This window comes from Diadema antillarum, unplaced genomic scaffold (genome assembly GCF_040938485.1).
Source record: "Diadema antillarum isolate AM-2024a unplaced genomic scaffold, OU_Dant_1.0 scf00000217, whole genome shotgun sequence".
NCBI lineage: Eukaryota > Metazoa > Echinodermata > Echinoidea > Diadematoida > Diadematidae > Diadema > Diadema antillarum.
In genome coordinates this window covers 435,280-462,304 of record NW_027271106.1, presented here as the reverse complement: position 1 = coordinate 462,304, position 27,025 = coordinate 435,280, and the positions used below count along the sequence as shown (strand labels likewise).

General features: G+C 39.3%; 1 protein-coding gene across 1 annotated transcript; it reads right to left on the bottom strand.

The window, feature by feature from the left end:
- Nucleotides 1-210: 210 nt before the first annotated feature.
- On the bottom strand, nt 211-27,025 carry LOC139724486 (general transcription and DNA repair factor IIH helicase subunit XPD-like). Its single transcript, XM_071635620.1, has 22 exons — nt 27,021-27,025; nt 25,541-25,640; nt 24,635-24,775; nt 24,239-24,352; nt 23,375-23,491; nt 22,410-22,526; nt 21,746-21,869; nt 18,689-18,785; nt 18,366-18,499; nt 17,536-17,704; nt 16,840-16,958; nt 12,797-12,866; nt 12,304-12,373; nt 11,573-11,674; nt 11,002-11,065; nt 10,635-10,726; nt 9,912-10,034; nt 7,852-7,924; nt 6,986-7,140; nt 2,888-2,947; nt 2,085-2,228; nt 211-348 (listed from the first exon to the last, which is right to left on the bottom strand). Exons 1-22 carry the CDS (start codon nt 27,023-27,025, stop codon nt 256-258), a joined length of 2,283 nt encoding a protein of 760 aa, XP_071491721.1. The 3' UTR covers nt 211-255.

The window sequence follows — 27,025 nt, the reverse complement described above, 5'->3', positions numbered from 1 at the left end:
TGTCATTAGTTCAGTCCATGGCAGGCAAAACGTGCTCTGCCTCATGAACATCTGGGTGCATGACGTATACTGAGCCACGCCCAATCCTTAAAGAAACTTCAACCATTTCTGCCTGAATCATTGATACTCGCCACCAGGACCACAAAGTCAAGGCATCATTTCTGAACGTTTTATCAAGCACAGATGATACGAGGAATGTCTCTGTTTGGTGTATGAGCTACCGTTACCACGGTTACTGACTCCGCCGCTCCTCGTTCACACTTGGTGCACAGTCTGGTCCAGTTTTTGTTTCATCTCCTCCGAGTTCAGCTGCTCCAAGGTAAGAAGGGACATCCCCAGCTGGTCCTCCTGTTGAATATCAACAAGAAAAAAACATCACTTCAGGGTTACAGCGGCACTGTATCCTGATCTAGACAATTGCTACTTGAAAGAGAAAGACCCATGAAAGGGGATGGCTAGTAACTGATCAGTGGGAATCAGTGGGAATGCTGGAGGATGATTGTTCCAATCCTTGTGGGATTCATTTAAGAGTACATTATAAATCTATTGTTGTGTGAAAATTGTTTGCTTCAGAATGGTCTCATATTCACGTAATGTGCAGTTTAATGTTTCCAGGTTAGCATCCCTGGTCAGTGACGGGGCATTAATCTGCACATTACGTGAATATGAGACCGTTCCGAAGCAAATAATTTTCACACAACAGTAGATATATAATGTACTCTTAAATGAATCCCACAAGGAATGGAACAATCATCCCTCAGCATTCCCACTGATTCCCACTGATCGGTTACTAGTCATCCCCTTTAAGCGCCAAGGTCTATGTCTGCTGAACAAAATGTCTGCCAAACAAGGTCTCACTAACCCTTCCATTCTCAGAGGTCTCTCGCAAACTCAAACCCCCATTTACTGGAAGGAGGCAGTAAATTTCACACAAGTTTGCACGGAATTATGCAGATTGTGTTATTCACTGAGATTGAATTGCAGAGCTGGGTAAAACAGGGATGATACGAATCAAGCAGCACCATCCAAACAACAAAAACAACAAGAACAAGAACACACACACACACACACACAAGCAAGGGATAATGCATGATATTCACTGATTTTCAAGAGGTGTGACTGCACATGGATCAGATTGTGGTCAAAATCGCAAAGTGCCTCATTGTGCTCTGCAGATCATTTTCATGACCAAGTCTCTGAGGCGACATATGTTGTATAAATACTGCATTACATGCTGAATAATTTGTGTGCTCATTGCAACACTGGGGCCACTACATGCAATAGCATCACACATAGCATCACACACTGCCAGTCCTATTAAGTCAGCATTATGCTAGTCTTGCTGGCTGATATCAAATATGCAAATGACAGGAATAATGTCACATCTTTAAGGTGAGCAAGAAATCCCCCTTCTTTTTGTGAATGTACATTTGTAATTTGCATGAATGAAAGGGGGAACCAAAATTGTATCCACAACATTGTATGTGTCTGATAACATGAACAGAATCTATATTTCACACAATATAAATCAATATTTTTAGCCCTGTCTCTTTTATTGCCAGCTGTAATTCTCGACTGCAATAGAAGGATATATCTAGAAATATGTGCAAAAAAGAAAACAAAATCATAGCATGGAAACTACATTTACCAAACAGAGAGCAGTGTCCACTACAAGGATGCAGTCATAACAACATTTTTAGATGTCACAATAACTCTAATGAATCACAAACTGTTTTACGCTGGAGAATATTGATAAATTTCACGGTATTTCTGCATTAATGAAATTTGCAAAAATATTGCCACTCAAAACACACACACATTGAATAATTATCTCAGCGATCATGGGGTGGGGTGGGGGGGGTAGGGAATAACTAACTTTGCTGATGAAAAGGGATAGTCCTTAGTTCTCATTCCTTCACTACGACTGTCCATTGCAAATTCAACCACTTGCAATATTGTCTTACAAGTCCTGATTTGCAATATCATACTCACAAAAGATGTAGTGTATACAGCGCCCAATAACCCATCTGACATGAAACTCCATTCACCATGCTCAACTGATACATCGAGATAGACAACCTTACCCTTTTGAAAGGCTGTGCCATCTGGCGTAGGAATCGCTTGCTGACTTGCATGGCTTCATCGGTGGACAGGTTAAGGACGCCGTCACTCATGTACTCTTGGATCCAGCGCGGGAGCTTCCCCCGTTTGTCTGCTCGTGAATACCGCTGATACAAGAAAACACAAACAATCCAAATATAATTACAGGTTTTCAAGGGAATCTGTCACCGTCTGCTTTCTTCTGCAGAGATGACACTGACAATTAGTAATGAACAGGACATCAGAAATAGAATTATTGAAGAAAAAGTGATGCCAACACAAAGGCAGGGTAGATCAAGAAGAGCTGATCAACTTGTGATTTATTTTGGCAAGTACTAGCTAAAAACTCATGATCAAATGCTGTACACAATACTCAATGATTGCAACAAAGTGGTAATCATCCCCAAAGCTCTCATTTTCAACAAAACATCCTTCACCTCTAAATTGTCAATATCAAGCAGCAGGCATGGCAAAAATTTCATTTTAAGATTGGTAACGAGCATGCGTTCTTCTGTATTGCTTATTTCATAATAACAAATGTGTACAGATCAACCTATGGCTTAGGTGGACTTGGTGCGCTAAATATCTGCCACAGGTAGAGGGCGCTGCAATATCGTGGAGGCAACAGGTAACTTCAGGAAAAGCTGGGATATACATAATATACAAAATGCATAGCTCTACTTTCCAGTCATCTTGTATGAAAGGAGCTGCATGTCATAATGTCTATTACACTGTATTTTGCAGCCATACTGCATGGTGAAAACAAGATGTCGGTCACAAATTGTACCTTGTCGGCAAAGACCATGATGCCATAGTCCGTCTTTCCTCTGAGAGCACGTCCAACACACTATGGGAGGAAAAAAACAAAAACAGTAAACAAACTGAGAAATCATTAAATCACTGCTTACCAGTCCTCCAGATATTTCCAAACATAAAGCACATTTATTAATATTTATCTCATATTTGCTCCACATATGCACCATCCGTAATACCATACTGTATCCCACAAGTCTCCTTCAACAGTATCAATTTCCTCGTAACTCATCGTTTCTTTACTCCTACATGTATGAAATGAAATGGAAAGTATTACGTTGTTATGTAAATACATACAATCAGACTTCCAAAGCAAGTTTACTCTCTAATCCTGATTCACTGCACAAATAAAAACTAGATATATCGCTACGGCGACTGATATGCCTCCGCCATAATGCATGGTTCTCCTAATAGGTCTATAGTACAATGTCTTGACAATGTGTGATGACAGTTTCACACAATTGGCAAAATATCAAAATGACAGGTTTGCCACAAGTGTGCTGAATGTTCACTTTCCTAGAACTAGGTTCAATTGGATGAATGATTAAAATGTCAGAGTGCAGGTGTTTGGGGAACTGATGATTTTTACTTGACTTCTGACCCGATTATAAGTTTATGCATTGAGTAATTTTCAAGGTTTTGAGAAAAAGTATAATTTCAATATCAAATGGGAAAATAGCATCATCTACACCTGGCCTTTGACCTTTGACCTCACAGTTCCAAAGAGAATCACTGTCAGGTTGAACATGCATAAATATGTAAGTTTCATGATGATACCTTGAGTTACTTTTGAGATATGGAGGAAAAAGTGCAATTCAACACTTTCACTTGACCTTTGACCTTTTGGCAAGAAACTTCCCACAGAATATATATCGGGTAATACATGCATACATCAAGTTAAAAAAAACAAACTTTCAGGCATTGCATAAATATAAGGAAAGTAGTGATATTTTGAGGAGTTGACCTTGACCTTTGACCCCTGACCTTTGAACCATGACCCCCCAACTTCCCTAGATAATCACTGCCCATTGGAACAAGCATATATACTAAGTTCCATGAAGATACCTTGAACCATTTGCGAGATATGGAGAAAAACATGAATTTTCAACCTTTTTTTTTTCACAAAATAACCTGTGACCTTTGACCTTTGACCCCGTGACCCTAAAATCCAAAGAAAGTATTATCCCCCCAGGATATACCCTCATACCAAGTTTGATGTAAAACCACCACGGTTCTTGAGATATCGGCAAAAACAAAACGGGACGGACGTACGTACGTACGGACGGACGGACGGACGACCCGAAAACATAATGCCTCCGGCCACTTCGTTGGCGGAGGCATAAAAAAACCTTGTCCGTGGGATGACTGCATGCTGAAATGTAGCTTGCTTGCACTAAATGAATCATCAAATGTGCATACTACGAAAACATATACATATAGATGAAAATACACATACGCTGTAGATAGAAATAAAATACACAATGTAAAACAAATTAAACTAGAAATGTCGCTATGGCGACTGGTATGCCTCCGCCATAATGCATAGTTCTCTTAATATTTTGAGGAGTTGACCTTGACCTTTGACCCCCTGACCTTTGAACCATGACCCCCCAACTTCCCTAGATAATCACTGCCCATTGGAACAAGCATATATTCTAAGTTCCATGAAGATACCTTGAACCATTTGCGAGATATGGAGAAAAACATGAATTTTCAACCTTTTTTTCACAAAATAACCTGTGACCTTTGACCTTTGACCCCATGACCCTAAAATCCAAACAAAGTATTATCCCTCCAGGATATACCCTCATACCAAGTTTGATGTAAAACCACCACACGGTTCTTGAGATATCGACAAAAACAAAACGGGACGGACGTACGTACGGACGGACGGACGGACGGACGACCCGAAAACATAATGCCTCCGGCCACTTCGTTGGCGGAAGCATAAAAAAACCTTGTCCGTGGGATGACTGCATGCTGAAATGTAGCTTGCTTGCACTAAATGAATCATCAAATGTGCATACTACGAAAACATATACATATAGATGAAAATACACATACGCTGTAGATAGAAATAAAATACACAATGTAAAACAAATTAAACTAGAAATGTCGCTATGGCGACTGGTATGCCTCCGCCATAAGGCCAAAAAAAAAAAATTGTTGCATTGGCGTAACCCGCCCGACCCTAAAAATTCCGCCGACCCCATGTTTTTTTATTATTTTTTTTTGCTATCGATATCATATATCTTGTTGATTGCGATCGCGATCGCACAAACCCGGAAGTGGAAATGGCTCTGGGGATATCGGATGTAGGAGGGAGAGATCTAGCGCCTCGCATAAGCCTTCCTTGATCAGTACGTCATCTGTTTCCAACACGGACACGTACTCTAACAAGATTTATTCAGTGTATACGTAGCATTCAGACTGCGATGTATTGTGCACAGTTTTGCCATAGGTTTCTTGTGTGGAGAACTTACACGAATCTGTATATGTGGGACTGTAATAGAGATCGCCGTGTGCGATTAAAAGATCGTACATATGGGTCAATTTGCATCTATCTTATCTAAGTCAAAATAGTAAAATATGAAGTGAAAACATTCAGGATAGGGATTTCAACATCTTTAAATTCTGTGAAGGGGTATAATTCCAGTAATATCGGCCTCATAAATGATTTGTAGAATAGATGAACACAGCACATTCGGTGCAGCAGTTGTAACTGTTTACTGAGCTGAGCACGAGTTTTACACGTAAAATGCAGGTAGCAAAAAAAAAAAAAAAAAAAAAAAAAATCCGCCCGACCGACCCTATTTGAAAATCTCATGTTACGCCAATGCAACAATTTTTTTTTTTTGGCCTAATGCATAGTTCTCTTAATAGGTCTATATAGTACATGTGGACAACATGTGATTACATTTTCACAAAATTGGCAAAATATTAAAATGACAAGTTTGTCACAAATGTGTTGAATGTTCACCTTCCTTGACCTAGGTTTAATTGGATGAATAGGAGAGCATGTATTTGGAGATTTAAGAACTTTAACTTGACTTTGATCCATTCATAAGTTTATGCAATGAGTAATTTTCAAGGTATGGAGAAAAAGTGTAATTTCTGTATTGAATAGTAAATTGTTGCCATTTTCATCTGGCCTTTGACCCTAGAATTCATATTAAGATAATCACCGTCAGGCAGAACATGCAAATATATGTAGTAAGTTTCAAAATAACTTGAACCATTTCCTAGATATGGAGGAAACAGTTAGTTCAGTACATTCACTTGATCTTTGACCTTTTGACCTTTGAGGCAAAAAAAAAAGAAAAAAACTGAACAGAGAATCTCTATTGGGTTATACATGCATACACAAAGTGTAAAAAAGAATAATCCTGCTGGCATTGCATAAATATGAGGGAAATAGTAAAATTTTGAAGTGTTGCCCTTGACCTTTGACCCCTGAACTTTGACCCCATGAACCCTAAATTCTCTAGATAATCACTGCCAGTCAGTACATGTATATATACTATGTTCCATGAAGATATCTTGAACAATTTCCAAGGTACAGAGAAAAAAGTGAAATTTTAATATTTCTACTTGACCTTTTGACCTTTGAACTTTGACCTCATGACGCCAAACTTTCACCACAGAATCTTAATTGGGTAATACATGTATACACTAAGTTTCAAGAAAATATCGTCAGGCAATGCATAGATATGGAGGAAATAGTGAAATTTTACGTATATGACCTTGACCTTTTGACCTTTGACCTTGAGCATGTGCACCCAAAAATTGACAGGCACAACTTCACCCCCTAATACACATACATGCCAAGTTTCATTAGGATACCTCAAAAGGTTTTTTAGTTACGCTTGCCACAAAATTAATTACGGATGGACAGAAGGACGGACGGACGGAAGGACGGACGGAAGGACGGACGGACGGACGGACAACCTGAAAACATAATGCCTCCGGCACTACTTCGTGGCGGAGGCATAAAAAGGAGTAACCTTTATCTACTTTTTGCTCACAAAAAGGCAATGAGCAAGTTAATGCAAACTAATCGAATTCGTTTTACCTGGGCAGCATGCCTCATGGCATCAAACGTGAGAAAGTCATTCTCCTTGATCTGGTACTGGTCCCGGAGGTACTCCAGCCTCGCCTTCAAGATGCGGGACTGGGTGTAGACGTAGGGGATACCAAACATGATCACTGCCCGGCCGTAGTGGTGGTCTGGCAATGGTCAGAGCACAGAATAGCATCACCGAATTGTTTTGACGCGAGAAGAAAATGTATCGATAAAGATTACATATACGATGATAATATCGTACATTCATAGCTGACCGTATGATACACGAAGATATTATTCACTTGCATACCAAATTGTGGGCAAAAGTAGGAATGGGAAGACGGGGGTAGATAGAATCAATTATTTATAGTACAAGATATAAACTTCTTGTTTGTTTTCATTGTTTTTGTTTGCTAAATCCAAACTCAAATCAATGTATGAAACATGCACACATTGTTCTAAAATCATAAAAAAAAGGTTATCAATTAATGAAATGATGTTCCAGTGTATCACCAAAAGTAAACCTCATTTCCATCACATTTCAACTGCATGTTATAACAAAGAGCAAGCAAATCAGATAGTAATATCAAACTAGATACATTGTTTCACTCGAGAGCAATCACTCTGGTAGTGAGAAGGGGGATTTCATCAAGATTTCGTCAAGGTTCATCAAAGTTTGTGACCTCTCGGGTCTTTCTGGGTCAATTCTTCAAACTGATGGAACAAATTGGAATTTTATCGTGGTGCCAATTGATTCCTTAATAAATTTGTTCTTTTTATTTCTTCCTTGTATCTACACAGTTAAATCCAGCATATCAAACTTGATGATTGATTGACCTACACAGAGGGGTTACACATCAAATATTATCATTTACCAAAGTCAATGCCTTCAGAAACCTTGCCCCTGGCAACTGACAGCAATATGGCTCCTCTCCCATTGTCACATGCCTGGAGGAAATAAAACAAAATGAATAAAAAAAAAAATGACAAAGAAATTTGGAAGACACCACAAGCCTTTCTGGAAAGCAGCACAAAAACAAAACAACAACACACAATATGACAGGCATGTTTACATATTTTCTACTATTTCAGGAATTCACTTGTGAAAAGACAAACTCTGAACCATGCTTTCCATTGATACAACTTGGTGACAGAGAAACCTGTAAATATTTGCACTCACTGCCCAAATATTTGTGAACTTTTTGACGGGCTTCTCTTCGAACAGCAGTAAAGCACTTGTAGGGAATCAGAACTACACAAATCATTTCATCACAAAAACTCACACTGAGGAATCAATTTTCAAGATAAATATGACATGGATCAAGGGTCTGATAATTACTTCACATGCAGCATAGCAAAACCCTATTATTGATACACAAACAACAAGGAAAAGTAGAAATTACGCGGTGCGTAATATATGTCCCCGCCGGAAGTAGCATTTTGTAGCAAAATGTGCAATATAGGTAAAAAATCAAGGTCAAAGGTCAAAGAAGTCAAAGGTCAAAATTCTGTGTAAAAGTTTTGAAGCCCTCACCTAGTGCCATCACATAAAGCAAACGGAATCGAAATCGGGTTAGAAATGGCGAAGGAGTAGCAATTTATAGCCAATGCACAATACAGGTCAAAAATCAAGGTCAAAGGTCAAAGAAGTCAAAGGTCAAAATTCTGTGTAGAAGTTTTGAAGCCCTCACCTAGTGCCATCACATAAAGCAAACGGAATCGAAATCGGGTTAGAAATGGCGAAGGAGTAGCATTTTGTAGCAAAATGTACAATATAGGTCAAAAATCAAGGTCAAAGGTCAAAGAAGGCAAAGGTCAAAATAGCCCTCACCTAGTGCCATCACATAAAGCAAACGGAATCGAAATCGGGTTAGAAATGGCGAAGGAGTAGCATTTTGTAGCAAAATGTACAATATAGGTCAAAAATCAAGGTCAAAGGTCAAAGAAGGCAAAGGTCAAAATTCTGTGTAGAAGTTTTGAAGCCCTCACCTAGTGCCATCACATTAAGCAAACGGAATCGAAATCGGGTTAGAAATGGTGAAGGAGTAGCATTTTGTAGCAAAATGTACAATATAGGTCAAAAATCAAGGTCAAAGGTCAAAGAAGGCAAAGGTCAAAATTCTGTGTAGAAGTTTTGAAGCCCTCACCTAGTGCCATCACATAAAGCAAACGGAATCGAAATTGGGTTAGAAATGGCGAAGGAGTAGCATTTTGTAGCAAAATGTACAATATAGGTCAAAAATCAAGGTCAAAGGTCAAAGAAGTCAAAGGTCAAAATTCTGTGTAGAAGTTTTGAAGCCCTCACCTAGTGCCATCATATAAAGCCAACGGAATCGAAATCGGGTTAGAAATGGCGAAGGAGTAGCATTTTGTAGCAAAATGTACAATATAGGTCAAAGGTCAAGGTCAAAGGTCACGACTGAAATACTGTGTAGAAGTTTCAAAGCTCCCATGTAGTGCTATCATATAAAGCAAACAGAATCAAAATTGGCTCATAAATGACAGAGAAGTAGCAAATTAAAGATTTTGATCACACACGGACGCACACACGGACACACGGACGGACGGACGGACGGACACACGGACACACACACGTACGGAGCCCGTTTCATAGTCCCCTGCTCGAACTCGTTCGGCGGGGACAAAAATATTTGCTATCTCTTTGTTTATCTGTCCATCTACCTACCTAGGGTCAACCATGCATACGTAGCAGTAATATCAGTTAATTTTCAGCGAAAGCCAGTCTTTCTATCAATCTATCAAGCACAAATGGAGAGGTGTACAACTCTCAACTTCACTTGCTCCTTCTATCTCTACAATAACAAAATATTGTGTATCATTGAAGGTTCCCACAATCACACAGTCACACACACATGCTTGAATCAACATAATCAATATTAATCCATTTGACTATCAAGGGGCTATGCTCTCCAACCTTGTGATAGTTGTTGAGTGCGATACTGGTCTCCGCTGCATCCTGGGTTTCTATGAAGAGCAGCTTGTTCTTCTGCACATTGTCGATGATTCCCTGCTCATACCAGGTTGCCACCACGGATTCCTGCAAGTGAACAGTGGAAGCCAAGCGACTTTTTATACATCAGAATAAAGTAGTGCATGCAAATGCCTTATATTGGTAACTTTCTATTTTATCCTCTCTCTTCTCATTCAATATCTTTTTCATCCTAATTGTATGATTTTTATAAATTCTTCTGCCACTTTTTCCCCCCAATTTATGAAGAACTACCTGATATCCTAGTCTATACAGAAAATTTCATGAAAGATGGGATAGACTGGAGTTCATGCTCCCCATCCACTTCAATGTGCATAAAAATATCATGCATACCACTATTCATATACTGTGGTTGATCACAACAAACCAAAAGTTTCTCAGAATTTGCAAAGAGCTTATTCTATGAAGTACCAAAAAAATTGAAAAGAAATCAAAAGAATCAAACCAAAGAAACAACAACACCAGACAAAAACACATCTTATTAGAAGCCACATAAGGCTGGAAATATTCACCAAGTTTAAAAGATTAGATAACTAGTATAAGGACTAAACTGAAATGACAATCAATATATCTGAATAACTCCCACAGTGACAGCCTTGTCCACTTTATCTATTAACAAACACTTCAGAAATAAGGAAAAATCATTACCATGTACGTGTAACTGGTGAAGAAGGCCACCATGCCATCAGGGACGATGTTGGAGAGTTCCACCAACAGGTTGCCATAGTTACGGATGACGGCTATTCAAATAGAGATAAAGAAAGGATTTTTTTAAAAATAATTTCATGCATATTTTTTTTTAAATAATTTCATGCGTCTCTTTTTCTCTACCCGTCAGTAGAAAAAATCAGGGGAGCCAACTTCCGCAAACAAAACACATACACATACACACACACACACAAAAAAAACCCCACAAAAAACAAACAAACGTGGCAGCATATATATTTATGATGTCCAGTGATTCTATCTGGCTTATCAGTGCACAAACCTAACAAAAACTGACTAGTATTCTTACCAACATCTTCTCTGCTCTCAAATTTGGATGAGATTGCCACCTGGTCATTCCCCCTTGCTACAATCTGATTTGAGGAAGGGGGAAGAAAGCAAAAAGATAAACATAGCATGAGATGAGAAGACAGAACCGAGCAAACCTAGAGCAATTGGATTGCTGCACACAGTTTCTTAGGATGCTTCTGCTCTTCCTATACCATAATGTACTTGTGCCTTACAATGATGCCATCAATCAAACTAGAAATGCATTTTCACAAATTCAGGTTCATTTTTTATAAGAATGCAAGGCAAAGAAATCACTCACTGCATAAAACAAACAAACAAACAAAAAAACTAACTAACTCACACGGTACACCTACACTGTACAAGATTTGTACTTTATTGAAGTAATTGTACAGTAAGCAAAATGCCAGTGGACACCATCAGCTCGCCTCATTGATAATGATCGCCTACCACATGGTAACAAACCTGAGAAAGCTGTATGTGACAAATTTCATGAAATGGTTCTACGCACAAAAGGGAAAAAAAGTTGATGTCACTAGCAGCTCTGCCAATGGTATTAAACACTTTCTCACCATGGGGCAGATGCTACTGCGAGACAGCGTCATGGAGAACGATGCCATGGTAACCGGTCGGAAGTCAAGGATCTTGGGATACATGTCCAGCGGAGACAGGGTCTGGTAGATGGAAGGAGAACAAAAGGGCAGCTGTTAAACTATGAGCTTGACTGTGAGTAGATGAGAAGAAATTGACAAATGCCATCATACGGCAGAATGAGTTACAATTCAATGTATAACACACAGGCACGCACACATGAGCAAGCACACTGCCACTGACACAAACACACAAATAACTTTCACGACATTAAGACATTTTACTTACACACACACACACACACACACACTCTTTTTTGTTTTTCCTTGATATCTATTGATTTCATTCAAATCATTCATGAATCATCACACACACACACACACACACACACGATCACATTTAGCAAGTAAATGCATTTGTCAAACATCTGAGAAACATGCTAAATTTTTCTTTTCTGGGTTTTAAGTTATGGCAATACCTCAGGAATAGACCTCATGGTCACAGCAACAAGAAAATTACAGGCATGCCACACAATTCTAAAAGATCCATCCTTTCATATGCCTATAATATGCTACATTATTTTTTCAGCCAAACATTGGGGCTAATGAGAATTTCAAGATTGACACTGTGCAGCCTTCAATTCAGCTGCATTACACTGTAAACAGCTCGAAGGGACCCGATGGCTGTGGGAAGTTAACGTCGACAGACTTACCCCCGATGTGATGATGACCGACTGAAACCTGTCAAACACTGGTTTGATGGCGATGGATGCATCCATGCAACTGGTGATGGTGGAGCAAAAGAAAAAAAAAATTATATTTTCATATGGGCATTAACTTTCACAGTCTTAGCTGTAGTTCATTGCATGTATGTAGATGGTGCATGCAAGTGTGCTGTATTAAATGAGGTGTGTAGGAAAAAAAATTAAAACAAGTTCTGAGTTAATATTCAGCACAACAAACACATGTTTCTTCCATAGGGCTGATTGAGGAAAACAGGCAATTTCAGAATTTTTACTCCACAAAGTAGAACATGTACATGGGATGAGGTATACTCTCTTACATCCACAAGAACAACACACTATATCTATTCGCTACAAATGAATGAAAAGAATAAACACTCTCTGTAGACACAAGCAACTGAATGAAAAATCTGTGTTCTTTTTTTTTTCTACTGCTGAAAAATGTTAATGTGGCTTTGCTCACCTAAAATGAAGGACTGGGTTTGATATTGTGGGAGTCTTGTCATCAAAGGGTTCAATGATCAAACTGAAACCTGAGGGGAAATGAAACATTTTCCTCTGTAAGAAAATATTTACTAACTACTTCAATGATTTACTTCTTGCATACAAAATCATGATGTATGCCATTTCAATAACAATCATGACCGCAGCAACAAGGATCATGACATTTTGCACAAAATTAACGATGAAGTCACACTCACTGATTCCACTTCATCTTAAAGGGATAGTACAGTATTGGTGGAGATGAAAATTGGGCTTTTAAGTTTTTGCAAGATACCAAGAAAACGAGTATTAAATAGTACAGAGCATACCATTTTAAGAGGAATTCAAAGTTTATTTGATGAAAATCAGGTTTGGAATGGCTGAAACATCCAAAAACAAAGGAAAACAAAGTGATCGTAATAAAATGTGGGTCCCACACTTTTTAGAATCGCTCTGTTTTGGATATCTCAGCCATTTCAAAACCTATTTTCATCAAATAAACATTGAATTCCTCATGGATTTACATGCTCTTTCATATTTCATGAGAGGTTTCTCATTATCTCACCCAAAAATGTTAGATACCTGAAATTAGGTCACAACCAAAACTATACGATCCCTTTAACATCCCATTCAATTTCTAGCTGTTTAAAAGTTCAAGTGCTACCGTATAATAACAAAGACTGGGAATGACTTTTAAACCTTTGCTTTCAGGAACCTGCTGTGTCACATATTGTATTACTCCTATGCAACGGCGTAGCCAGGATTTCATCTTAGGGGGGGCGGTTAGTCTGCGAGGGAGCGAAGCGAGCGAGCCCGAGCGAGCGGAGCGAGCGAGGGGGGGGAGGGTGTGGGAGGGGGGTGTCCCCCCTCCCACGGTAAGAACTTTTTGCATTTTGATGTTGTAAATGGTGCAATTTGATGCATGTTTTTGCGCATTTTATCGACGTGAAACAGTCCCACTTGTTTATGGTAGCAGGTTATTTTGATGTAGATTATTATTGAACAATTTGCTTATAAAATGGTATACCGGGTAATTTAGATACACTTCTTGTATTAATTCTTTTCACTGAATATCATGAACGCGACTGAACCCGAGCGAGCGGAGCGAGCGAGGGGGTAGGGGAGGGTGTGGGAGGGGGGTGTCCCCCCTCCCACAGTAAGAACTTTTTTGCATTTTGATGTTGCAAATGGTACAATTTGATGCATGTTTTTTGCGCGTTTTATCGACGTGAAACAGTCCCACTTGTTTAAGGCATATAGCAGTATATTCTAGTGTAGATTATTATTGAAGAATTTGCCTATAAAATGGTATAATTTAAATACACTTCTTGTATTAAGTCTTTTCATTGAATATCATGAAGGAAACTGAACCCTAGCGAGCGGAACGAGCGAGGGGGGAGGGGAGGGTGTGGGAGGGGGGTGTCCCCCCTCCCACGGTAAGAACTTTTTGCATTTTGATGTTGCAATGGTGCAATTTGATGCATGTTTTTGCGCGTTTTATCGACGTGAAACAGTCGCACTTGTTTAAGGTAGCAGTATATTTTAGTGTAGATTATTATGAAACAATTTGCCTATAAAATGGTGTAATTTAAACACACTTCTTGTATTAATTCTTTTCACTGAATATCATGAACGCGACTGAACCCGGGCGAGCGGAGCGAGCGACGGGGAAGGGGAGGGTGTGGGAGGGGGGTGTCCCCCCTCCCACGGTAAGAAATTTTTGCATTTTGATGTTGTAAATGTTGCAATTTGATGCATGTTTTTGCGCGTTTTATCGACGTGAAATAGTCCCACATGTTTATGGTAGCAGTTTATTTTGATGTAGATTATTATTGAACAATTTGCCTATAAAATGGTATAATTTAGATACACTTCTTGTATTAATTTTTTTCACTGAATATCATGAACGCGACTGAACCCGAGCGAGCAGAGCGAGTGGTGGGGTAGGGGAGGGTGTGGGAGGGGGGATGTCCCCCCTCCCACGGTAAGAACTTTTTGCATTTTGTTGTTGCAAATGGTGCAATTTGATGCATGTTTTTGCGCGTTTTATCGACGTGAAACAGTCGCACTTGTTTAAGGTAGCAGTATATTTTAGTGTAGATTATTATGAAACAATTTGCCTTTAAAATGGTGTAATCTAAATGCACTTCTTGTATTAATTCTTTTCACTGAATATCATGAACGCGACTGAACCCGAGCGAGTGGAGCGAGCGAGGGGGGAGGGGAGGGTGTGGGAGGGGGGTGTCTCCCCTCCCACGGTGAGAACTTTTTGCATTTTGACGTTGCAAATGGTGCAATTTGATGCATGTTTTTGCGTGTTTTAACGAGTTGAAACAGTCCCACTTGTTTAAGGTTGCAGTATATTTTAGTGTAGATTATTATTGAACAATTTGCCTATAAAATGGTATAATTTAAATACACTAGTCTTCTTGTATTAATTCTTACACTGAATATCATGAACGGTGTCTGTTCAGCAATCAAGCAGAAAAAACATGCACACGAAGGTGTAGATAGGGGCATATCCCCTGCCACACGAAGGTGATTTTGCGTTTTCAGACCTGAAATTCAGCGATCTGGTGCAAAGTTTTGGTGCAATACTTTTTCATCGAAGTGTTAAAATCACGGAATTTAGCTCTTATTCCGAATGTGCACCATCTGTGTGTATGCATAAAGTCTAGTGAGGTAGAGCTTAGGGGAAGGGGGATTCCCCCTCCCGCTCGCGGAGCTTTTGCGTTTTTAGAATTGAAATAAAGCGATCTGGGTATAGCCACAGTCTACTTCTATGCATGGCGGGGGGGGGGGGGGGCGAGCAGGGAGAAGGCGTTGGCGAGTGTTATCTCCACCCTTCCCTTCCGATGGAGCTTTTGCCTTTTTAAGGTTGAAATTGAGATATCTCGTATACGCATATTTGATGGAATCAACATTTGGGAAATCACAACAAAAAAAAAAAAAATGGGGGGGGGGGCTGAGGGAGGAAAGGGTCGATTAAAAGGGGAAATTCCCCTTATACATGAAGGAACCTTGAGTTTTAGGAATATAAGTGATAAGTCTTGTGCACTCAGAATTATTCATAATTTTTTGTAAATCTAAAAAGTGTACTTAGCTAGGGAAAGAGGCACAGAGGGGGAGGGTTTGGGAGGGGGATACCCCCTCCCAAGCACGAGAGATTTTGCATATTTTGAATTGAAATTCAACGATCTGGTGCACACTTTGAGTGAAATATTCAAAAAAAAATATCTTATTTGATGAAAGGTTGCAAAGGAGACCCGCTTCATGTCCATGCATACAGTATACACGCATTTTTTTTTTTCCGCCTCCCAAATCCCAGGTCCAAATCTTAGGGGGGGCGCCCGCCCCCATCGCCCCCCCCCCCTGGCTACGCCAGTGCTCCTATGGGGAATTACACTTTGTACATTAACCGACGGCACAAAGAACAAGGAATGATGAGGACAAAACTGATCTATGACCTATAGTATACTACAGATGCCAAATATTTTGCAGGCGGTGGAATTCCCAATCGGGATGTGAATATCGTATTGCATGAAACTCACAGACATAACTGAAGGCATGCATGTGCACACAGTAGGCTAGGTATCTGTGTGCAGCTGCTGCCTGCCCATGTTAAATGTGTGTGTGTATTGGTCTCATACTTAATACTCCCATAACTGAAGGGCAATATATTGGTGGGATGTCAGATTTGTGAATTTTTTTGACCTTTGACCAAAATTTGAGTAAATAGCCCCCCAGTGTAAAAATTCAGCATCTACAGTACTGTAAAACCAGAAATTTTCACATGCATGAAACTATCGTGAATTTTGTGAGGAACCAAGATTGGCAAAGTAAAGAGCACACAAAAGTTTGGGTCCACACATGATGCGCTGCATGCCAGGAGCCAATTCAAAAAAGTTTCATGCCACGAATGTTTCTGGTTTGACAGTACGCTATAAAACTGACCATCTTCTGTCTAATATGGAATGATGGGAATTACCAAGACGCAGAGGTGGTGGTCAAGCAACTACTGACCTTTGGTGTACGTGCTGACCAGCGTGGCAAAGGCCGCCACAAGCATTAGGGATGAGTAGTCCTGCATGTCTGTCAGCTCAAGGGTACGGAGGAGGGAGTCCAACCTCTCCGCACAGAATCTGCAGTAAAGGCAAAACGATAAACACTGGCAACACAGCTATTTAATCTATCATTCTGCAATGGGCAATAATGGTAATAATGATAATGATAATGATGAGAATGATAATGATAATGATTAGAATGAGAATGAGAATGAGAAAAAGAATGAGAATGATAATGAGAAAAAGAATGAGAATGATAATGATGATGATGATGATCATCATCATCATATTTGTAATGAGCTTAATACAATCTGTTTGTTTGCAGCCTCAATGGCATTCTTGTGAGAAGTTATTCATGTATTAGGGATGAAAGAATAGAGCTTCAATGAGAAAAACTCAAAAAGGAATAAAGATGGCATTGCCAAATGTGAACAAACGCATACATTATTTTTCTATAATGTGAAGTATGTTATTTTAGGCCACATATTTCAGTGTAAATGAATGTCTTTTTGTCTTTGTGTCATATCATGCATTTATGTTCTTAAGGCATCATGTGAACAAGATTAAAAAAAAAAATTAGGAGGCAGATAAGTATTTAAAGTATGAACTAATGAACATGTCAGAATGTTTGGGTGATTTAGAGGTAGGTTTTTACCTCAGTGGTTTTCTCTCAATGCAGACCCGGGAAAAGACATCCTTCAGAAATGAAGCGGGGGTTTCCGCGATCACGTGCTGGACCCGTAACCTTGTCTTCAGATACTCCACAAACCTCCTCATGAAACCAAGAAAGTGCTCAGCTGTGCGAATGCTGCCTGGTACTGCCTCTGTTTCAAAACAGATGAGGAATATGATAATAAGTAGAAATGGCTTAAAGTTTCTTTTTCTATCCCCAAGTTCCCTGCAGGCCTATGCAAATCTGTAAACTACATATTTTCTGTTTGCTGGCTCATCTGATATTCAAGAATGAATACCACCAGAAAAAAAAAAAATGAAAGCCCCTTCAAAGCCTATACTTGCCTGTTTTTCAAAGTTATATGAAATGTCCTTTTCGCCCATATAATAAATATATACATGTCCTTTATACTTCTTTCTTCTTCTTCTTCTTCTTCTTTTTTTAGCATCTGTACCAGCTTTGTCAAATTTTACAGTTTAATTGCCCTCTGGTATTATGTTTTCTCACACTCAAAATTTGCAAGCTGTTACCAGAATGCCCGCAAAATAAACAACCACCCAAAAAATCCTAGAACGAGACATCTCATGAGAAATAGAAAGATGCCAACCTACGACAATATTGCAGACACTAACCCATTGAGGACAGACTGATTTTGCTATAACACGCATTTTCCATAGACACCTGCCCAAGTATACTCAGGACTAGTCTTCAAAGGGTTAAATAGTGTGAACACATTCCTGGTCTTTCAGATGGTGAAGTCGAGAGTCACCACTGGACTCGCTGTATCTCGGTGACGGGACTCTTCTACCTACCCTGCAGTACTTCGTCTGGCAACACTGGATTGGCCAGATGGACGTCAGTCTCCCTGGCTCTACTTGCCTCCCTCAGTCCCTCCACCATCCGCTGGTACTCCTCTCTCAGCCGCTGGGCATCCGTCTCTTTGATCCTATTCAGGATGCATCATCATCCAAGAGCAGTTCACAAAGAAGTAGCACAAGGTCAGGTGGGAAAAAAAAAACAGTGGCTGTTTTTATAGTTGCTTTTGTAATCATACTAGAATATATGTAACTAATCAATATACACCTACACATGGAATTTACAAGCCATATAGGAGATGCGAGAATGAGATGCTTACCGGTTGATATTTCTCGTAAGTCCGTCAAGGCTTTGGCAGCTTTTGTCAAGAATTCTGCGACTGATGTGTACACTCAGTGAATCGATGCAGACATTATCTGTAACAGAAATTGAATTATAGTGCCAACCACATCAAGATTACAAGGGGTTTGTAAATTTTGTAGTTCAATGCTACATTGGTCAACCACAATTAAATCACTCTAAGGATACAACATTGATTCAATTAGAGATATTGTGCATACTATACAAAAAGACTAAGTGTTGCGACACGGATTGTCGCCTCCTGCACGGGGCGACAATCCCTGACGGGCGCTGGCGGCACGGATTGTCGCCCCTGTCACGGATTGTTGCCTGGCGACAATCCGTGATGCTTGTGCAGTTCCCAGTTTTTGACCTCGAAGGCGACAATCCGTGTTGGCAAAAAATTTGTTGCGACACGGATTGTCGCCCCGTCACGGATTGTCGCCCCGGGCTCGGGGTGGTTCCTCCGGTGTTAAGCTTTGGTGGGATGGGTATGACTGGTAAGTTATGCGTATGTGTGTGTGTGTGTGTGTGTGTGTGTATTGTGAGCTGCATGATATGTGATGTGTATGATTTGTTGTGTGTGTGTGTGTGTGTATGTGTGTGTGTTTGGAGTATAACAATACAATATGTAGAAACTGTGCATGTGTGGTGGTTGTATAGTGGTAGTGGTTTGTTTGTCAGTGTGTATACGTGTGCCTGTATGCTTACGTATGTATGTGGAATATAGTGGCGCTACTGTGGCAATACAAACGCCTTCAGACTGTATGAGCACGTGTTTAAAGAATTCACACCAGCGTTGATCTAAAAATAGTATGGGTGTGTCAACCAATATCAGCGGTGAGGCGGGCTAGGCGAGAGAGAGACCGAGAGAAAATACATACGAGGGAGGTACCCTCCCCAAATGTTATTTGTCATTTTTCACTGCAGTCATTTTCTTCCAACAGTCTTATAAACTAGAACGTCCATACCACTATTCTTTGTCCCAGAATAGGTTTGGCATGCTTTATGCATGAGCGAATAATTTCCACACGCCGTAAAAAATTTGTCAATCGTTAGTTGATTTTAGCACAAACATATTGCCATTGCACACCGCTAATACATACGTAACACAAACAAACACCAACAAACACTCAAACAAATCCTCATAATGCAAATAAACCAACTCAACACTTTTTTTCCTTGATATTTATTGATTTCATTCAAATCATTCATAAATCAACCCATTCTGGGTGTAACATAAACAAAAAAAAGTTACAATGGCAATTCGAAACACAAACAAATCCATTGTCAATTTATACCACAAATAATCTCACTTCAAGATAGATAACTGATTATAGACCAACCCTACTAATAATTTCTTCACGAAAAAGTTTTGACATGTAGGCCCTACCAAACCTATATTCCTTGAATATATTGGTTTGGATCATGTAACACCTTCTTACTTACAAGGGCATATACATAAAAAAAACACAAATACATTACACAAATCTAGAATGAAATCAGTCACAAAAAAAAACCCGACCACCCCCTCCCCTCCCCAACCGAAACAAATCTAGGGCCTACATCTATCTTAAATATTAAATCCTACCAACATCTGTCATACCATTTATAACTATCCTTCTTCAAATCCAATCCCCAACCCACCAACCCCTGAATAAACAAAACCTAAATCATCCCACACCCACATTCACCAACCCAAATACATACATACACACACACACACACACACACGAAGGTTCGTTATTCCGAAGTTTCTGTTTTTTCCGAGGCTTCATTTATCCGAAACACACAATTCCCTATACCTAGAGGTTCGTTGATCCACAAATGAAATTCGGAATAACGAACCTTCGGAATAATGAGCCTTCGGACGAATGAGCCTTCGGACGAATGAGCCTTCAGAATAACAAACTTTTGCAATAACGAAATGTAACCCCCTTCCCACATACCGACGCACACCCGAACCGATACCACAATCCTTCCTGATGAAACGATTTCCCAATGTTGATAAATAAGACATAATGGACCGTATGCAGAAAAGCAGCATCCGTCCGCACGCAAGCTCCACTCCGAATTCATATACAAATCTGCCAAACAAACTCATCAAATTCAAAGCTGCTGATAAAATCAATATCAACGTTTATGCCAGCAACAGCTTACTAGGTATCCCTCCCCACGCGCAGCTAAAAAACACAAACGCAAAAAACTGACATAATAAACACATTCTTCCATCACACACACACACACACACACAAACGGACACTAAATTATCATGTGCACGAGCACAAACACACTTCCTTGAAACCTCACCATGACTTTTTACATGGCACGTTTGCATGGATGTAGCCATGAAAGTTATGTGTTAGTATTTTAATGATTATGTCCAGAACGATATTACCCAGCAAAATGTGCTTCGAGGGCGGGCGACAATCCATGCCGCCAGCCCTCATCACGGATTGTCGCCAGGCGACAATCCGTGACGGGGGCGACAATCCGTGCCGCCAACGCCCGTCACGGATTGTCGCCCCGAGCAGGAGGCGACAATCCGTGTAGGGGCGACAATCCGTGTCACAACACTAAGCATTAGTTTGATAGTATGCATCACCGGCGCCATTGTAACTGTTCCCAGAGGATATCACGTAGTAAATTGCTTCAAATGCAAATTTCAAGCAATGAAAGTACTTGGTGAACAGTTAAAAATGATTAAAACACTATTTAATATAATACTCCTGCATCCTTGAAACACTTACAAAGTGAAATCCTTGTAATAGATACATTTGTATCAACAATCATAATTTCTGATGTACTTCACTCATTGTACAAACTGTGATTTGGTGATGACATGAAAAATGCTATGAAGGCAAAAATTAAGCATGGACGACAGCAAATTCAGAACTTTTAACAATGCTCACTCATACAAACTAAGAGAAAATCAATCGACTTTTACCGATGCTCACACATACAAATTAAGAGAAAATTAATAGACTTTTACCGATGCCCACTCATACAAATTAAGAGAAAATTAATGGACTTTTACCAATGTTATGAGCCTCGTCGAAGACGACGACGGACTTCTTGGAGAGTTCCTTGGAGACTAGTTCTGCAATCTTTGGATCGAGGAGGTAGTGATAGCTGTACACAATCAGGTTTGCATGGCCCATCTATCACATTCAAATATAAAAGCAGGCAACTATTATTACTTCAGCAAAACCTTCCACACCATTATATAAAAGATACTGCCAGGCACAGTAGGGACATTTTGTTTTTTGGTTTTTTTTTAATGAGTCACAGAAAGAAATCTTACAAAGGGAAATTCAAGAGAAAATGTATGTCTACCATGCAGAGCCAAAGCACATGGAAAGACAGAAAGGTAAACATATAAGAAGATAGGAAAATAAACAGACAGACAGACAGACAGATAACTGGATGGATAGAAAGATGGATGAAAAAATAGATAGAAAGGTGGCTACTGGTTAGATATATTGATGAATGAATGTATGATGGAATAACAGAACGAAAGAAAGAAGAAATTAATAAAAACAAAAGGACAGAAGAAATGCAATGACAAGATAATCAAACAAAAATGAAAAATAGTTTGCAAAGGTTGTCTACTTGTATGCACCTCACACTGTACTACAGCACAAGAAATAGATCAAATTATAAAAACTCAAATGGAGAGGCTGTCAGTCTGTCTCTCTTACCGTATACCTAGCCAGGAAGTAGGGGCACCAGCTATTCTGCCGACTGACATCTTTGAGATCATCGAGACTGTAGGCTCCTGGCTCCAGGGGAGAATCCCGTCCCCTCGCATCAAATTCCTGGATATAATGATAGGGTTCTAATCAATTTGTGGATGAATACCCAAGGATTTTTTTGTGTATTAATGTGTTTATACTTATTTAATGTCTATACACATTCTTGGAAGAGGGAGAAACAAAACAGCATTCTCCTGATTTCAAAGGTTTTACGATCACAAATTAATCTAGAACCTTTTCTTTTCACACAGACACATACATAAATTTTCCCTTAAGAATTACTCCCACTTGAGATTATGAAGATTTTTTAATGTCTTGCAATGTGCATATCATGCAGGTGCAATGTCAGTACTCTATAATTTTATGACTATTTGTAATGCCAAATACCATTAGAAATGAACCCAAATATAATCTCACAGACAGAATCTATAATTTTTAATTGCACAATAATAGATGATATAAATCAGTTGTTGGTTGTTGTTGGGGTTTTTTTTTTGGTCATTTGCTTTCATGACCCACAATCCTGGTTTATATCAATGGCTATTATGTGTAACTGACAGTAATGGATGATAAAAATCTTTTCTTTTTTTTTCATTGTTATCATACTCACAATCCTGGTCTATATCAATGGCTAGAATTTTTACTGTACAATAATGGATGACATAAATTGTAATTAGTTCTTTTCATTTGCTATAATGACCCACAATCCCTGTTTATATCGACGGCAATAAGCAAACTCTAGGGACTACCGGTACATTCCACATATTCAGAATTACTTGTTTCTGCACCAGGATTGATGAAGTTACTATAAAAGCAGGAGTGGGTTGGCATACTTTCGTATTATGATATCACATCAAGTGTAATCATGGGTAAATGTCACAACTACAGAAAGAAGACAAACTCTACTCAACCTCGTAGAAATCACAGCCTGGGATGGTCGGGTCATGTGCTCGGCGTTGTCTCACATGGGATGCGGTGAGGGCGTGGCACTTGTTGTCAACTACTTTCCCATATCTCTCTTGACTCACCTTCAGAAGACAAGTATGCATTATGATGTTATGCATTGGTTTCAAAACCTTTGATTTCTGTACAAGCATTCAATTATATTTCTTTTTTAATACAGTCAAATCTGTCTTAGCGGCCACCTGCCGTTGTATAAGGCCACTAAAAACAATTCCCTCCAGGAGAAAAAGCATGTCAAAGAACAGCCACCTGTCTATAATGGCCACGTTTTTCATCTCACTTGGGTGGCCGCTATATAGACAGGTTTGACTACATGTAATTTATTACAACAACCATGATAACTACAATGCATGACAAATTGAATCGTCATTCAATTATACTGATGTCAAAAGATGAATAACCATGATTGCACCTTGCATCGTTTAGCAGCATACTTCTTTTACATGCTGTACGGGTATTTCTAAAAAGAAAATGACACCCAAGTATAAGATGGAGTCAATTTTCATACCCAGTGCCTTGTTCATTTGGCAATTAAAAATAAAAGCATACTTCAGCACATTGTTTAAGTACAATGGCAAATGTTGTCATGGCCTTGTAAATCTTATTTTCAAGCTAGGCATCCTCCATTATAATTTCATTGAGATACCTGGATTTCAACATCACACCTTTCAAAAGAGTATAATAAAATAGGACACGGTAACATTACATTCTTAATGACCTTCCCTTGTCTTGTATTGAAATATTTTTAATCAGTTTACATAAAATGCAAAGGCTAATAATTTGTCTACTTATTTTTTCAATTGCTCACTCACCACTGGGTGGATGCAGAGATTCTTCCTGGAACTCAGAGCAAGTCCAAGAAAGTTTGGAGTTTCACCCGTTTCCTGTTCGATGTACTCCAGAAGTCTCCGCAGTTCCTCCACACACTGCACACCAAAAGACAGGGATAAAGAGACAACACATCACAACAATACTTTTATGACTTGACTTGTGTAGTATTCCCGAGATCCATGGATGATGTCCCTACAGCGCTCTCTCCTCTCCATAACACTCACAATGTATTTTATGTAAAAGTGTTGACAAAGGACAATATTTTTATCACATTACCCAATGTTCTACATCAAGGAAACTCACTGCTTCATTTTGTAAAGGAGCACCACAATAACAAAAGAAGATGGTGTGCAAGCATGTGACGTATTATGTCCTACCTTTTCAATTTCTGGGACAGTTCTGGAACAGTAGATGAGCTTTGTGAGGTCGTGAGGGTTGGTGGTGAGGTAAGCAACAATCAGCGCCAGCAGGGAGACCGTCTTCCCCGTACCCGATGGCATCTCCAACACTCCATGTCCCTGAGAAGGATTTGGAAAGTGCACATTAATTGGAATATCACACATCAGTTGCATGAAGGAAACTGAACAAGCAAACAAACAAGCGAAATCTCAGCAATTTTCTCCTCACCAAATGCTGACAACTGTCTTAACAATTAGAGAGATATTGTTGCACAAATTCCAGTTGGGCTCAATGAAAGTAAGTCAGTAACACTTTTCCATTTGTTGCCTGCTTGTATTAAAACAATACATTGGAAAAGTATCGTGTAGGTGTGTCACTTTTACACTTTGGGTTTGACACCTACATAGATACTGTAGTCATCTCATAATACTAATTGCTTTAACAGTGCTCAAAGATCTCAACTGGTGCCATATGAATATGAAAAACAATGTTAGCTAGTGACATGAGCAGTCATAAAGTGATTTTCTATGGTTATGACCTGGTCGATCTCTGAGAATAGAGGTACTGTAGATCATCTGTTGACCTTACTTACGTGTAATTTCACATGTGATTCTTAATTCATTCAGATTACAGAGCAATAAATTGGTCAAGGCCACAGCTGTCAATTTTTAGTAGCCAACTATAGTTTGTTGCGTACGTCACACCACACCACCTGCAGATCACTGAACAAGTGGCACACACATGGAATGGGCATTATGAAGAGTCCAAAATTGTTCAGACATTCACATGACACCCGAAACCCACACATATGTCTGCAATATAATGTCTTTAAAGTCTTATGTAAGCTAGTGTTGGTTTTGTGACAACTTGGAGGAGATGTCCACCTTAGCATCCAGAAGTCTCTTCAGCTCCAGCATGTACATGAACTGCTCAGGGTAGATGTAGTCATAAGGGAAGTACACCAGCAGGCCATCTACATTCAACCTGTATCACAGAAGATACACGAAACATAACATTAACAACAACATGACATACAAAATACGGACACAAACATTGAAAATACAAGGAGTTGTAAGTGCACATACTTGTATATGGCAAATGATTAGGTCTATTTCTTTGGTTATTTGGTGGGTCAGTGAGTTCCAAATCAACATCAGAAGGAAGTGCAGTCTTGGACCATTAGTACTTAACTAGCAAATTTACAACTGGTCTGGAGACAATGGCTGAGTAAATTTTTATCTGTCTTTCACTGCTGCACTGGCCACTGCACTTGCACTTCGTCTTCGGATTGTCTTACTCTTAGCTTGAGTGCCTTGACTATCCAAGATTCTAAAGTCTTTTGAATTTGAACTGAATGGTAAAAGATTAAGATCGCTCGAGGGAACACGAAATCTAATCAAATTTTAAAGGTCCTGTTTACCTTTGGGAGCACTGACTTTAAAAAAATGTTCACAAAATCATTTTTGATGCATATGTGTAGGTCAGTTGTACCACAAAACATTGTACCATAAAAAATGTTAGCACTACTAAGGCCTACAATAAAAAGAGATATCATTATTTTTCTCATTAAACCATAACTAGTAGACGGTTTAGTCTGGAAACATTTTTATCATAAGACATAACTATGAAAACATTTTGTATATTAACAATGTGTACTTAACTAAGTTAACATCGATTTTTTTTTTTTTATACTGGTTCAAATTTTTACATTGTCATTGGTTGTTTCTTTCCCTAACTCCAATTAGATTTTTAGAACTATTTTGAAGCAATGATACTGAGTTTTCGTTTCATCTGCAAATGGTAAATAATTTATGCCTTTAAACTTATATTTTTTCACACGTACAAAAAGATGTGACCTGTTTCATTTACAGTTCTGCAATCATGCACTATGCAGGCCTTCATGAAACACATGCGGGCTAACCCCGTCGCGGGGCGCTGTAACACAGTTGTCCGTATGTTTTGCTTTAAAATGTACACGAACATTCCTTGTTTTACAATACCCGCTAGCTGGTATAGGGTCGCTGCTGCGGTAAATGCGGGCATTCTGTACTCTGTATAAATTACTTCTGCTATGCAGCTGTGACCTGCTTCATTTCGTTCTGCAATCAATCTGGCCTTCATGAAACACATCTATATCTATAGATCTATGCGGGTTAAATAGATTCTAATAACTATTTCTACTGACATGTATCTGCTATGCACACAATGCGGACTAACGTCAATTCGAACGTATGGGACCATTCATGGCAGACCATCTCATGTCATTCACGTGTGCCCTACTTACTACCGATACCAATACTGGTATGGTACTCCCATGCCTAACGTTATACCTTTCGCCACACTTGACATCATGATTCTACTTACTTCAT